The sequence below is a fragment of the Phocoena sinus genome, chromosome 15 (assembly GCF_008692025.1).
Source record: "Phocoena sinus isolate mPhoSin1 chromosome 15, mPhoSin1.pri, whole genome shotgun sequence".
In the NCBI taxonomy this organism is placed as follows: Eukaryota; Metazoa; Chordata; class Mammalia; order Artiodactyla; family Phocoenidae; genus Phocoena; species Phocoena sinus.
The window spans coordinates 53118514-53133858 of NC_045777.1; the positions used below are offsets into that span (position 1 = coordinate 53118514).

Here is a 15345-nt window from a genome sequence, read left to right on the forward strand (position 1 = left end):
CGTGCCGCAACTACTGAAGCCTGTGTGCTAGAGCCCGCGCTCCGCTACAAGAGAAGCCACCGCAATAAGAAGCCCGTGCACCGCAACGAAGAGTAGCCCCCACTCGCCACAACTAGAGAAAGCACACGTGCAGTAATGAAGACCCAATGTAGCCAAAAATTAAATTAAATTTTAAAAAAAACGAAATTAGTACAAGGGGTGAGAGGCGACGGGAGGAACGAATAGGTGGAGCACAGAGGATTTCTAGGGCAGTGAAACTACTCCGTATGATGCTACAGAGATGGACACATATTGTACATTTGCCAAACCCATAGAAGGTACAACACCAAAAGGGACCCTAATGTCAACTCTGAACTCGGGGTCACTATGACATGTCAATGTAGGTTCGTCAGTTGTAACAAATGTACCGTCTGGTGGGGCGTTGATATTGGGGGAGGCTGTGTGGGGAGGGGGTATGTAGGAAATCTCTGCCTTCCTCTCAATTTTGCCGTGAATCTAAAACTGCTCTTTAAAAAACTTAAAGTCAATAAAAATCAGTACACTCCACTAGATAAAAGGAATGAAAAGAGATTACACTGGTTGGAGGCAACAAGAAGGCATGAGGCATTAAAGAGAGATTGGAACTTTATTATTGAGACTTTCTCCCTGATGAACTCAGAACGGAAAGAGCACTGGAAAGGTTCTGCTTCGGAGAGAAACAGCAACTGTTCAGGCACAAACGTTCATAGATACTCCTCCTGGGGGAATATCTGGATTCCGAATCCCCCCCAGTTCCCCACTACCCCCCACCCTCACCCAAAGAGTCAGAATTCTGCTCGAAATCCACCTCCACAGAGCGGGGCACAAAACAGCACTTAAAGCCCCAGCTGGTTGACAAGGCTGCGGGAAGTTAGAAAGAAGGGAAGTCAGGGGGTGAACAGAGGAACAGAAGGAGTAAGGAAAGTTAGCTGGTTGGAGAAAAGAAAAGGGGGGAAAGATCGCTCATGATGTCGCCCCCCCCCCCCAGAAAATATAAATATTGTATGAATGTGTTCATCTCATTTCAGCTGCTTCCCCCAAAGCAGTGGTGACTGCAGCAGCTATGACAATGCCCAGTTCTCCACTTTTTCTTCCCCTTCTTCACTGGGAAAAACAGATATGCCAAGAGTAGCCGAGGGCAGGAAGGGGCATTAAGGAGCAAAGTGGGAGGGCAGCCCCTTGAGAGTGCAAAGGATGGGAGATGAAGCCAGGGCTGTTTTTTAATGAGAAGGAAGCAGCTCCCCAGGTGCTGGTCACCAGGCTCCTTGGATGCCCCTGGCAGACTTTGCTTCTCTGGTTGGCTCTGTCCTTAGAGACAACGTCCTGATGGCGATGGGGCCTCTGGTCTTCTTGTGGGAGGTCCCGGGCCCTCCAAAAAGCCAAAAGAGGCAGCCTCTGATGCAGCACTCACTGGAGTGCTAATCATTCTGAGAAACAGGAATTCCGGGATTGCAGTTCTCCATGTGGGCCTAATCTGATCACCAATTTGCCAATTTGCCTCCACTGCCTAATCCTCAGGGCGCCTCTCCCTCTGCTTCGTCTTCACTGTCCTTCTGGTCCTGGTGAACCCCTGGTGCTGGTGGGTCCTCCTGGTGAAGTCCCCCAAGACAGGTCACTCCCAGGAGGGGCCGGCTCAGTTGTCACTCGGCAGGAGGAGGCCCTCGGGGCAGCCGGGCCAGGCCCCGGTCTCCTGGACTTAGACTCTTCACCCACCCACTTCCCATCAAGAGGCTTGTCCCCTTCAGGCTCTTCCTTCCGTCCCCCATCCCCATTGCCCTCCACCAGGCAGGCATGACTCTCATAGCTAGCTCCTCCTCTGTGCCCTCAGGCATCTGTTATCTCCCTAATCTCTCTTGGACAACGTAATACACACACATTCACACTCATTGGTATTTGAAGGCTAGGCTCCCTACCATGTGCACTCGGTGGGTATTGGCATCAAGTTCAGATGGGAAACTGAAGGTAGGCCTAGGTTGCCACCAGCACCAAGCGGCTGGTGCTGGTTCTGACTCCTGGGAAATTGCTCCGAGTTTTGAGTGTCAGCGCATCAGGGAATGGAGAAGAAGGGAAAGGAAAAGCCATGTGATGAAAACCAGGAAGGAACGAATCTTCTGCCAAGTGTCTCCACGGAGAAGCTGTGGCAACAGCAAGAAGCTCTCCACTGTCCCCTCTGAAACCCAAAGCCTTTGGGGTCTGAGTTTTCCAAGACATGCAATAGACACAGACACACTGCAAACCAATTAACCCTCTGAGCCCTGCCGGGACTTTCACTGAAGTCACTTCCAACAAGTGAATTACCTGAATGCATGGAACAGTCACCCTCCTCTTGGGGCCAAGGAAGGGACTGAGCTTCCTGGCTGGCTTAGAAAACAATGCCAGAGAAATGGCCTGGGGGAGGCAGATCCTTCTAGCCGGGAACTCTTGTTCTCTCTTAGCATTCTGGTATCCTGAATCGTTCCGCACCCCTTGGGGAGAGGGGAGAGGCCTGGGGGTAGGCTCAACACCCAGGTTGATTCAGACCCTGAGAGACTGTCTCCTGTTGAAGCCAACCCAAGCTCAAGAGGCAGCCGAGGGCTGGGGACAAACAGAAGACTGTGTGGAAGGCAGCCACGTGGACAGAGCAGACAGCCCTATGGAACTCAAATCTCCTCTAGTTTCCCAGCTTACCGGGGGGAAAAAGGAACTTCAGCTGCTTTTAGCTCATGTGATGCTCGTTAATCCAGTTTACACTAGAATTTAGCTGCTCTCTGTCCCTCCAAAAGGGGATCCAGGAAAAGCAGGTGTGGCCTGACGTGCCTCAGTCAGGCCCCTAATTGAAGCAACAAGACAAGCATGCCACAATTCACAGTTTCCACTCTCCCACCTCGACCCACCCCTTACCCCACCAACTGGCCTCAATTAACTCCCAAATCTCCAACGAGTAACAGTTCCTGCCAGTGTGGCTCAAAGGGTTAATAAACCAGGACTTCTCAGACAGTTAGGACACAAGCTCATTCACCAATAGGAGCCCGAGAATGGTGACACAGCAACCTAGGGTTTCTTATAGCGATTCTTTGGGGTTTCACCACACCCTGTTTTGTCACAGTTGAGAGCACCTGGATTCTTCCCCAGCCCAAGGCTTCCCAGGAGGCTGGGGAGCTCCTGGGTGATGGCCCGCTCAATCTTATCCAGAAAGCAACCTCCCATGTAGGAACACTGCTGGGACAGGAGCTTGAAACTGGAGATAGGGTTGATGCCAAAGAAGTCCTTATAAGCCTCGCGGTTGGGAAGGTCAAATTTGCTGACGTTGGTCTTTGCCAGGATGGTCTTGAAGATGTAGAATTTATCAGGGTCTTCCACGATGTCCTTAAAGACCAGTTCCCCATCACTGAAGAAGGTCATTTTGTCCTTGTACGTCTGCAGGTAGCGGTCGACCAGGAGGGCATGAATGCGGACCCGGATGGCATGCTGGCGGATGAAGGCAATCTTGTTCTCCAGCCTGTTCTCAATCACCTGATTCAGGTCTTCCAGGAGGGAGATCTCTTCCCTGAGAAACAGGTCCCAGTGGGTGTCGGGCTTGTAGTCATATGGCCAGAAGGAGCTGACGTACACCCTTGGGGGCTCCGTGACGTTGATGAGCGGGGCCAGGCTCCAGAAGAGGGCCCCATAGACCCTCATGAGCATCTGCATGGCCAGGTTGTCAGCTTTGTTCAGGATGATCCTTATTTGGGACTCACGCCCCTTCAGCTGGCGGAAGAGCATCTCCAGCTCCAGACCCACGTCCAGCTTGGTTGGGTCAAAGACAACAAAGATGAGGTCCGCTCTGTCGATGAACCACTGGCACACGTCGTTGAACGGGTAACCTTGGGGAGAGGAAGCGAGAAGTCAGGCTGGGCAGGCGCCACCTCAAGCCCCTCGCCCCTCTTTCCAGAACCAGACCACTCGTGGCTCAAAGGGAGTAACAGCATCAGGGAGTTTCTGGGTTTCTAAAGACTTTTAAAGAATTAATTACATATCTCCTGTCCCTTGTCAACCCTCAATCAAGAATGGCCTGGTGGGGGGACTTTCCTGGTGACGCAGTGGTTAAGAATCTGCCTGCCAACGCAGAGGACACAGGTTTGAGCCCTGGTCTAGGAAGATCCCACATGCCACAGAGCAACAATGCCTGTGCACCACAACTACTGAGCCTGTGCTCTAGAGCCCGTGAGCCACAACTACTGAGCCCACGTGCCACAACTACTGAAGCCCATGCACCTACAGCCTGTGCTCCGCAACAAAAAGAAGCCACCTCAATGAGAAGCCAGTGCACCACAAGGAAGAGTAGCCCCCGCTCACTGCAATTGGAGAAAGCCTGCTGGCAGCAACGAAGACCCAACACAGCCATAAATAAATAAATAAATAAATAAATTTATTTTTATAAAAAAAAAGGATGGCCTGGGGAATTCCCTGGCAGTCCAGTGGTTAGTACTCTGTGCTTTCACTGCTGAGGCTGAGGGTTCAATCCCTGGATGGGGAAATAAGATCCCACAAGCCGCATGGCAAGGCAGGGAAAAAAAAAAGAACGGCCTGATCCTTGTTTTAATCCACAATGGAATCCAAGGCTCCAGGAAAGCAAAACACTTTTTCCAAATGGAGATTTTCCCCCGTCTGCAAAGATCTGAGCAGTGGCAAAGATGTTGAAGGAAAAATGGCAGGGAATTAGAAGGAATAAAAGAGAAGGTGCCTTACTTAGGGGAAAGAAACATGGACCTGCCATCAAGACCTGGACTAGAACTTGGGCCCTGCCACTGGCCAGCTGAATATTAAATGCTTCTAAGCCTTAGCATTTTAGCTGCAAAATGACAAGAAGAACAATAACACCTAAGATGATACAAAGATTACGATGTTGCTATAAATTTAGCAAAGCACCAAACTAAAACTGCCAGCCTGTCACACAGCCAGCTCGATACATTCTAATTCCTTTAATTTATTTCCAAAATGAGAGGACTAGGAATACCTGTCTTGAAATGTTTCTACAATGATCAGTCAGTAATGCATAATATTATCCTATGCATTATAGGAGTGCAATAAAGATTAATTTATTATTATAATTATTAGTGATAATATTATTACTAGCCATAAAACAGGGTTCTGGTTATAACCAAAATGAGAGTTATAACCATAAACTGAGATCCACCATCTGGTCATATATTCCTACAAATGCCCCATTATGACTCATCTCTGCAGACGGCCCTGCATCATAGTGACACTAAGTGGCACTCCCCTGCCACCTGAAGGCAAGTAGAGCTTTGGAAAGTCTGAGACAGGCTTCTATTGAAACAGGCCTGGTAAAGCAGATACTGGGACTAGGAAGAGTTGAAAGTCAGGTTTAACCCAGATCCAAGTTAGCCAGAGGTCAAGTACATGTGGACTGGGATCCAATGAGTCCAGGCTCTCGATCACCTGGACACCATGGGCCTCCCAAAGACAGCTCAGCCCCAGCACAGACCTCAAGGAGCTCCTGACAGAGAAGACCAGGCTTCCCCTTGGGAAAATGCTGATGGCCTCCAAACCTGATCGGTCCTTGGGAAGGGAAAAGGATGAGGTACCCCACACCTAAGAGGCACCACAGTGACAACAAGAAGGGGCTGGAAGCAAAGAATGCATCACCTGGTCTTGGACAACACTAGCCTCTCCCATGTCTGCCTACCATCCACTGTCTAAAATATTAACAGTTTTCTAAGACAGCGCTCATGCTGTTCAGAAATGATTGTTAAATTACCTCTTTCTTGTTGCTTGCGGTTCTCGATGATGCCTGGCGTATCCACAAATGTGACCCGCTCCAGAAGTTTGTGGGGAACCTCAATGCCGATCAGCTTCTCCAGGAAATTCTGGCCAAACTTCTCAAGGGGCGAGAATGACCGGGCACTGTCAGCAGCCATGACGATACCCTCGATGGTCTTCAACTTGGGCCCGTGCATGAGGACCGTGAACTCGGAGGTGGTGGGCTCGGCGCCTGCACACACAGGCGTGGGGTTAAAGGGAACACAGTCATCTCTGGGGAAGCAATCCACCACCAAGGACATGGACAAGCAAGATGTTTCACGGAGGGCTTGCCACAGGTGTTGGATACTATGTTTGCTAACCTAGTGGCTTCTTTTATTTTAATTGTGATAAAATATACATAACATAAAATGTACCATTTTAACCATTTCTAAGTGCACAGTTCAGTGGGATTAAGAACATTCACACTGTTGTGCAACCATCACCACCATCATCTCCAGAATATTTTCATCTTGACAAACTGAAACTCTGTCCCCATCAAACACTAACTCCCATTCCCCCACCCCCTGCCCCTAGAATCTCTCCTGCACTTTCTGTCTCTATGAATTTGACTACTCTGGGACCTCATATAAGTGAACTCATACAATATTTGTCCTTTTGTGTCTAGCTTATTTCACTTAGCATAATGTCTTCAAGGTTTATCCATGCTGTGGCATGTATTAGAAATTCATTCCTTTTCAAGGCTGAATAATATTCCACTGCATGGATGAAACACATGTTTTTTTATCCACCATCCATTGATGGACGTTTGGGTTGTTTATAGCTCTTGGCCATTGTGAATAATGCTCTGTGAACATGGGCTTAACTGCTGATTTCTTGCATGTAATCTTCATTATTATATTGAAGACACATATGAATATTTTAATTTTTCTTTTTTCTTTTTTTAATCTGTCATATTTTATTTTTTTAATTGAAGTATAATTGACTTACAATATTATGTTAGATTCAGGTATATGACAGAGTGATTCAATAGTTTCATACATTATGAAATTATCTCCACAATAAGTCTAGTTACCATCAGTCACCACACAAAGTTATTACACTGCTATTGCCTATATTCCCTGTGCTGTACATTACATCCCCTGAATGTTTTCATTCTTCAAAATTCTTTTTACATATGACACTAAAATACCAACAATCATACAAGAAAGTCTCACTGTTACCTGTATAGAGCTGGTAGCGAGTGTTTTCCAGCCCAAGGAGATAGTTTATCATGGTGGATTTGCCAACACTCCACGGTCCCAGGAACAGCACCATTGGCTTGGATGTGATTTCCCCATCTGTGGGCAGCAGGGATGAGACATGAACTCACAAAGCTCCTTACTGAGGAGGGACAGGGTTCTTCACTCTGCGTCCCAGACAGTCCATCTTGAGTTGTGGGATTCTACCCTGGACCAGAGAGCGTGTCACCATCAGGGGCACATCTCATGCTATGTTAGTGCAATGACCCAGTTAGAGGACATGGGAAGACAGCATTTGGGCCATGCACAGATCCACAGCACACCAGCCCCAGAGTGGAAGGGATCAATTGAAGTCAACTCCTCCTGGTTCAGATCTGGGGGCGAACGGTTCATAAAAGGGGCAGGAGAGAGTAGCCATGCAGGGAGAGGCTGAAATGCCGCTATCTGGATTGGTAACCAAACAAAGGACACAGAAGAGGCTTATACACCCTTGGATGGTCTGGACTCAGGCGCTGCCTGTCCCCTGCCTGCCTCCCCTTAACTGCACCTCTCGACACCCCTCCTCAGGCTCAGCCCAAGCCAGGCTCCAGGGCCGGTCTCAAATATTAGTCTCCAAAGTCCACGGCACATTTGCCCGTCTCCGAGACCAAGCGCTGACTCGGCAATTCTCGGGTTCTTGTCCCATGTTGGGGAGAACACCCTGCCTGGGCTTCCCCAGTTGGGGTCCCTGAGCAGGAAAAGCAGAATTCTCCAGGGCTCAGGGAAGGGGCAGTGAGAGGCTTCTTCCTGCTGACTTACAGCCCCTCCTTGAGCCCTGAGACCAAGATGGTGTCTTGTGAGGGGAGAGCACATATTTATTACCTGAAATTGGTACCAGGCCATGCCCCTTCCTCCCTGCTGGTAAAGACACTCAGTGAGTCCTTTGCACTGCTGGGTGTCAACCCCTGGCTCGGGGACAGGAAGGGACTGGCAGCCTGGGGGTTGGGGGTGGCAGGAGTCCCCAGTTACAGCCACAGAGTTCCTACAAGAAGCCTTTTTCCCCAGGCCCAGGCCACGCCAAGGGGAACTGAGCCTTCCAGCTCTCCCACGAGACCACTCCAGCAGGCTTTGCCAGCTGCTGTTCCCGCTCTCTGCAGCAGGGGGCGGCACTGGCACACGCAGGAGGCTGCAAGTGAGGGACCCAGCAGGGAGGTCACACAGGAGGCTGCCCAGGGGCACAGAGGAGCCCTGGCACTGGCGACAGACAAAGGGAGAGGAGGGAGCCTGGAAAGTGAGATCAGGACACTGGGATGCTCTCCCCACAGAGAAACCATCCCCCTGGGCCGCCTGTCGAAGAAAATTGCAAGGGAATTGTGAAAAAGGAAGAAGGAGAAAGTTACCACTCCTAATTCCAGCTGTGTGGTCTGAGTAGCCCAGCATCTCTCAGGGCCTCCAGTCCACCTTCTGTAAAGCAGGAATAATGTAGGCCCTACACACCCCATCCGCTGTAGAGCCATTGGGAACATCACAGTGATGATACAGATACAGCCAACTAACATAGGAAGAGACGTGCAAACCACTAGCCATTAAATGGCAATTAGATGCCATTCTTAACAGGTTTCCAAGACAAGCGACACTTAAAAATGGCCTTCTGGGGGCTTCCCTGGTGGCGCAGTGGTTGAGAGTCCGCCTGCCGATGCAGGGGACACGGGTTCGTGCCCCGGTCCGGGAGGATCCCACATGCCGCGGAGCGGCTGGGCCCGTGAGCCATGGCCGCTGAGCCTGCGCGTCCGGAGCCTGTGCTCCGCAACGGGAGAGGCTACAACAGTGAGAGGCCCGCGTATCGCAAAAAAAAAAAAAAAAAAAAAAAAAAAAAAAAAATGGCCTTCTGTGGGGCAACAAGAACACGATCCTGTTGTTGTGGGTACACAGAGGACAACCTAAGGCAACTGAGCAACAACTATCAAAATACTGAATTCCAGCATTTCTTTAAAATATGTATCCCTCAAATATACTTCCATGAAATACATAACACTTATAGCAGTGTTTGTAACGCTTTAAAAACAGAACATGGCAAACACCCCGTGTTCCATCAGCAGGGTATGTAATTTAGGGTGGTGGGTTCACAAGGACCAGAAAGAGCAGCTCTGTGGTGTGATCCCATCTTTGTAAAACAAACGAAAAGACACCCTTGGATATGCTCATATAAGCAGAGCGCTATCTGGAAGTATTCATGAGGAACCATAGCAGCAGCTGTCTCTGGGAGTGGAATTAGAGAGGCTGGAAATCAAGAAAGAGATTTTTATTTTTCAATCTATACTATTTTGCACAGAACTCTTTTGGCAACAAGTATATCTTATTTTTATGATTTTGAAAATCAATTTCTGAAAGAATCCAGACCCAAGGGAAGTTGAGTTGAGAAGCCATTAGGAGGAGGGAAGGATTCTAGGCCAATCAGGGGACTGAAGACACCACCTGTATGTGAATGGGGAGCCCTTCGTGGCTTTTGAGCACAGGAGGGATGGAAGTTGGCATCTCCATCCTTGGAAACCAAAACTGCCTGCATGAATGCTCACAGATGAAACACTTGCTCTCCCATAAAGCCCTGTGCAAATTAAGGGGCACACCTGCTGGGAAAGGATGGTTCGTGTCACTGAGGTCTCTGCCCCTCCCTGATAACTCAGGAGAACTCCCCTTGAGGGCTCAGGGAAGTGTGGACAGTCAGAGGTATAGGCCCGACCTCCGGCCTCCGGACACTAGAGGTACCTGTGATCTCGTGCTGCCGAAGCTCATTGTATTTGTAAGACTGCTCCAGGGGCTTGATGGATGAGTGGTAGATCTTTCGAAGCCGCTGCAGCACCACTGGGGGCAGAGAAGGGCAAGGGTCAGGCAGGGGCCTCACCGGGCGGCTTCACCGCTGTGGATCCGTCTCACTCCCCAGGGCGGCTCTGGCCCCGCCTGGTGGGGAGCAGGGGCCGTGCAGTACATCAGTGTTCCTGAGGGGAGCTGGTGCACACCCCAACCCTCAGAAATCTTTAAACTGAAAGGCATCCCCCCAACCCCTGAAAGTCTCCAGAGTTTTTTTTTTTAACCTAACCCTCTTCTCCTTCCCCTCAACAGTGTGTCCAGAAGCACCACTTCAGCCTGCAGCTACCTGAAGGCCCTTTCTATGGCAGATGGGAACCCCATCTCCTTCTCTCTGCCCCCGCAAACTGTACTCATGCTTGCCTTAGGTTTAGAGGGCAAGGAGGCATGACCGCCCCAGCCCTGCGCCCTTCACCGCATCCTCGGTGCCCCTGGGAGGATTCAGCCATCCCAAGTATCTTCTTGAGAAGAGTGGGGCTCCAGGGAGAAGGGGCTCATGGGGTGAGGCACAGGGAGGGAAGAACATGGGGCCACCGAGGGTCAGTCTTTCCAGACCCTGCCCGTGAGCTGCCCGTCTCCAGCTGTGTGCCAGAGCAAAGCCCTGCCCCGCTCTGAGCTTTCACCAGCTCATCGATTAAGAGGAGACAGTAAGCCCTGCTGAAAGCCTTGGGTTATTACAAGAATGAAATGAAATACTGGACACCAAAGGGCTTTATCAACTGAAAAAATCAAAGCCAAAGTGATGAACAACCCTTCCTGGCCATGACTTGGAGGCTGCACCGTCCCCAGGCAGCAGCACTGGGATTTGCCTTCCACCCTTTCGCTGGTCCCTCTGCTTGGATCGCCTTTCCTCCTCCCCACCAACCCAGAGCCCTCCAGCCTTGGATGATGCGCACGGAGCCTTCTCCATGAAGCCCCCCATCTCCAGGGCGCTCCTCCTCCCTGGGGTGCCTGCTGGCCTCAGAGCTGCAGCCATGCCCCGCCAGGCGCTGCGTGGCCGCTGGCCACAGGGCTCTCCCAGCCCAGCCCAGCCCAGGTCCTCACCAACACACCACACAACCCACCCCCCGCCCCACCCCTACCACCCCAGCCCCCCCACCTCCCAGCTCCTGCCCCTGGTTACCAGAGAAATCATCAGTTGGCTTGTCCTCATTCAGCATCAGAGTTTTCTCAATGTGGGAGCGGTCCCTCAGCGGGGCTTCCTCACTCACATCTTCCGCCTCTTCTGGGGAGAGAAGCAGAGAGCAGAGTTAGTGCAGAACTAGGAGCCAGTGGCTCTAGGTTCCCTCCAGTCAGGCAAGGGCGGGGCTGTGAGCAAGTGCTGACCAAGGTTTGCCAGCTTCAACTGCAAGGAGCCCTGTTTCTAGGAGGGAGTTTTAAAATTCAAACTCAACTTGTTAAGCTCCTCGATCCATTTTAGGTATTCAACAACTGTTGATCGAGCACCTACTACATACACCAAGCACGGAGCACAGCGTTGTGAATGCCGTGGTGCCCAAAACCGACCCAGCTCTGCCCTTGTGGGGTTTTCTACAGTCTGGCGGGGAGAGGGGGTGAAATAACCTGGAAAGTAATATAATTACAGACAGCGATGTGGGTACGTACGGAAGGAAAGATTCCAGAAGCTAGGAGGGCCTAAGAAGTGTGCCTACGAAGTCTTAGCAGGGGGAGTTAGAAAACTTCCTGAGAGGAGTGGTTTATAGGAGTCTGCATTTGGGGTTCTAAGAGAACCACTGGCCTGGTCAAGTGTGCATTTTATCAGGAAGAGCTGCTACAGGGAGTCTTGGGGAGCGGAGGGGGGAGGGGGGAGGGAGAGGCGGGACCACTGCTGCTTCTGACCCAGCAAGAGATGTCCCTGACCACCTGAGGCTCCAGGGAGGGGTGCTCACATTCCTGGGCCTCTAACATCACAGCTGTTTCTACGGGGGCTGATTGCACAAAGGATTTTAGGTGATAGAAGGAGGACAGACTTGGCCTGTGGGGCAGAGGGAGACCAGTTCCAGGAGGGAAGGGAGAAGAGAAGAATCAATGTGCCTCATGCAGCACCTCAAAAGAGTGATTCTTTCTGAGATCAGATCCAGAACTGGGAGGCCAGGGAAAGGGGAGGGGCTTGCTCCCCCAGTGCGAGTACCTGACAGGTGTGGAAACTAAACTCTGCAAGGAAACCTGTGTTGGAAAGTGAAGATTGACCCCAGTGCCTCCATCCTACAAGCCAGTTCTTGGTCCCGGTCAGTGTACTTGGTGGATGAGGCCACACCTCCCTAGGATGCTACAGCCTCCAATGTTGCCCAGCAGCTTCGGCCCTGCCCACCCCCCCCTCCCTGTTCCCCAGCACTGAGAGCAGGCAGAGCTGCTGCTGCTCCAGGTGGACGGACATGTGTGGGACATTAGTGTCACAGACAGCCTGAGGTTTCTTATCACCATCCTGACATGGCCTAGTCTTCAAGGGGAGATCCCAGGAGCTAGCCCACCAACATGGTCCCGCAGTGCCCCCTCACACCCACCAGCCTGCCTCTGGGCCTGAAATCCTGCCACTATGCCCCCCACCGCCACCCCGTCCTTTGGGTTAAGGCACCGGTCTGTGTTAAAGTGCATTGAGGGACCTTAACCGGTAAGTTTCTGATGGCCTATAACTTGATCAGGTTCCTCTGGGCTCTCCAGGGTCCCTCCGAAGTGGGGATAAGTGGCTAATGAACAGCCCGAAGGCACCCCAAGGGCCGGGCAACCCCCATGGGGCCTCCACCCCACGAACCCGGGGCTGGCTGGGGGCTCTCCCGCCCTGTGGGACCCTGCCTGCCCCTACACACAAGACCTCCGGGAAGACCGCAGCCGCCCCAATTCCCGGAGCAGCCGCCACGCCCCCGCCAGCCCGCCTCCCCCGCGGAGGTGCCCGGAGCAGCCCGGGGATCCCCTACCCTGAGGCCCCTCCTCCTTGGGCTCCTGCGCCTCGGCCCCCTCGGGCCCCGCGTGCAACTCCTCAGCGCTCGGTCGGGCCCCCTCCTCCCCGCTGCTCGCGCTGCCCGCCGCTTCCTGGGCTCCTTCCCCAACTTCCTCCCCGGCTTCTTCCTCTTCCGAGGAGCCCCCTGCTTCTTCCGAACTAGCCCCGTCGCCGCTGTCCTCTTCGGATTCTTCGCCCCCCTCTTCTTCGTAGGAGGCCGCGTCCTCATGGTCCTCGGGCATCCCCTCTGCGGGGCGGTCCTCCTGCGCCCCCCCCACCTCTGCGCGCGTGTCCGACGCTGGGCTGGGGCTGGGCTCCCCCTGGTCCTCCGCCCCCTCCGCGGCTTCTGCGTCCAAGTTCGCGACTCCATCTGGCAATTCTGGCTCCTGACCGGGCCCTGGGCTGCCCTCCCCTCCTGTCTCGACCTCCTTGCTGGGAGAGTCCCCTGAGTCTTCAGGCTCTGGGGGCCCTGCTGCTGCTTCCTGCGCGGGGTCGTCCCCTAGCGCCTCCGCGGCTTCCTCGGGGACCTCGCCACTCCCAGCTTGTCCCTCCGCCTCCAGTCCTGGGCCCTCTCCTGAGCTGAGCTCTGGCGCCCCCTCCTCCCCGGGCGCCCCCTCCCCTCCTGGGGGAAGGGCGCTTGCTCCAGGTGGGCCCGTATCTTCCTCCCCGGACCCCGCAGGTTCCCCAGGGGGAGCTGACTCGGAGGCTGAGGCTTTGGAGAGGCTGGCTTCAGGATCAGAGCCCAGGCGGTTGGTGGCGGGGGCCCCGGCGGCTGTCTCCTCCGAGCCCCCAGCCTCCCTGCCATCTGTGGGGTGAAGGAGCGGGTTCGTCTCTCCAGGGGCCGCTTCTGTCTGAAGCGCCCTTTCCTTCTCCTCTAGACTTGGGTCTCCAGCAGAGAAATGATTCTCCAACAAACTGCCAACATCTTCTGTGCCACCCGAAGCGGAAACTTGCAGTTCTAGATGATTAGAACACGATTGGTAAATGTCAAGGGGTTGGCACACGCTTTGCTTCTCAAAAGTCTAACTCAGCCTAGCTCCTGTCTCCAGGAGAGCGGTGTGGACCAGCGGGGCTGTGGGGCTCCTCCCTCCCTGGTCTTCATTACCGCCCTGCGTGGCGGGCAGAGCCTCCCTCTTGATGGGAGCCGTGGCTCAGAGCGAACAGCTGACCCACCCCGAGCCCCGCCCCTGACCCTGCCTCTCCGGCCTCCCCGTGGGGATGGAAGTTGGGCGAGCCCTTCCAGCCCTTCCTCAGCCTTGCGGGCAGACACGTGCAGCCTGGCTTACCCGGAGATCTTTCCAGGATAGGACAGATGCATGTCCACCCCACCCCTTATCAGTTCCTAGAGTCATTAACCAGCGTGCTTTTTATATTGCTACCAGCAAAGTAGTGAAAACAGGTGTGTGCTGGCCAGATCCTCTTAGCTTAAGGAGCAGAGCACTTAGGGGATTACTTGTGGCTCTCAACCTTAAGTCACACATCCAATTCTGTCCCCTTAAGGGCAGGCATTTGCTGGCCTCTCTACCTAAGATTAGAGGGGACATGGCCTGAGGAGGAAGAGATACACAAAAGGGGCAGGCCTGGGCTTCCTGGTGGCCTTAGCAAACCCCTCCTGAGGGGATCCCCTTCTAAGGGCCCAGAGCTTTACGGGGAGAGCCAAGGGCACTGGGAGAGCAAAGCAGAAGGCAGGAAGGGGCGCAATCTGTGTCAGATGCCTCTGTCAAGGGACAAGTGTGATTTATTTGGACGATGGGGTCAAAAGAGAGGATGGGGCCTAACCCTTCTGCCCACTCCCACCCAGGTTGGGACCTGTTTAAGGAGGAGACCCACAGAGGGGGAGCATTGCCGACACATGGGGACGAGGGGACGGGACCGTGGGTGCCCTGCCTCAGGGTAGCTGAGACATCCCCAGGTCTCCCTTGATTCACAGGACTCTTTCTGAGGAAGCAGCATCCCTCCTCCTTGCTGGTTACAGCGCCTCCTATCTCCGGCCCAGCTCTGCCTCCCACAAAGAAAAGCCACTTCTTGGGGGTACCTACCCCTTCTGCCTCGGGGTACCCACCCCCTTGTTCCCTGAAAGCTGGGGAAGCCTCCAGAGGCCAGGAACAAATATTTTCTCATTAACCCTCACAGATACAACCTGCTGTCAAATTCAGAAGGATGGGAAGTTTGGGTGCCTTTTATTATGAAGGAGCCCACATGTTGATATAACACTTCCCCCAACAACCTTCACATTTGTGACCACATTCACCTCCCTTATTACTGTCAGCCAGGTTTCAGAGGTGAAGGTCTAGAGAAAGTCTTTGATTTGCCCAAGACACCAGGCGGCTAGAGGGCAAGTGGAACCCAGAATTGCCTGCTCCTTGTTCAGACCTTCCATGCTACGCTGTGTTGAGGGGAGCACAGAGGAACCCCTTCCCGCTGGTACCTCGCCCCTCCCTGCATGCGCCCTCTCTGACTCCTGGACTGCAGGAACCAAGGCTTAATCCTCCCTCTGTTCCCAGAGCTGGGACACTGCCTGACCCCCAGAAAGTGCTATGAAGAGGTCCATGGGGAGATTTG

At 53.1% G+C, this 15345-nt stretch overlaps 1 protein-coding gene across 1 annotated transcript in view; it reads right to left on the reverse strand.

The window, feature by feature from the left end:
- Window positions 1-611: 611 nt before the first annotated feature.
- SRL (sarcalumenin) overlaps window positions 612-15345 on the reverse strand; it is a 35783-nt gene continuing 21049 nt past the window's right edge. The window contains exons 2-7 of the mRNA XM_032606112.1: window positions 12761-13805; window positions 10969-11070; window positions 9747-9842; window positions 6984-7100; window positions 5759-5992; window positions 612-3860 (exon numbers count right to left, since the gene is read on the reverse strand). Coding sequence (XP_032462003.1) covers window positions 3049-3860; window positions 5759-5992; window positions 6984-7100; window positions 9747-9842; window positions 10969-11070; window positions 12761-13805 — 2406 coding nt within the window. The 3' untranslated portion in view covers window positions 612-3048. The remainder of the gene's footprint in view (window positions 3861-5758; window positions 5993-6983; window positions 7101-9746; window positions 9843-10968; window positions 11071-12760; window positions 13806-15345) is intronic.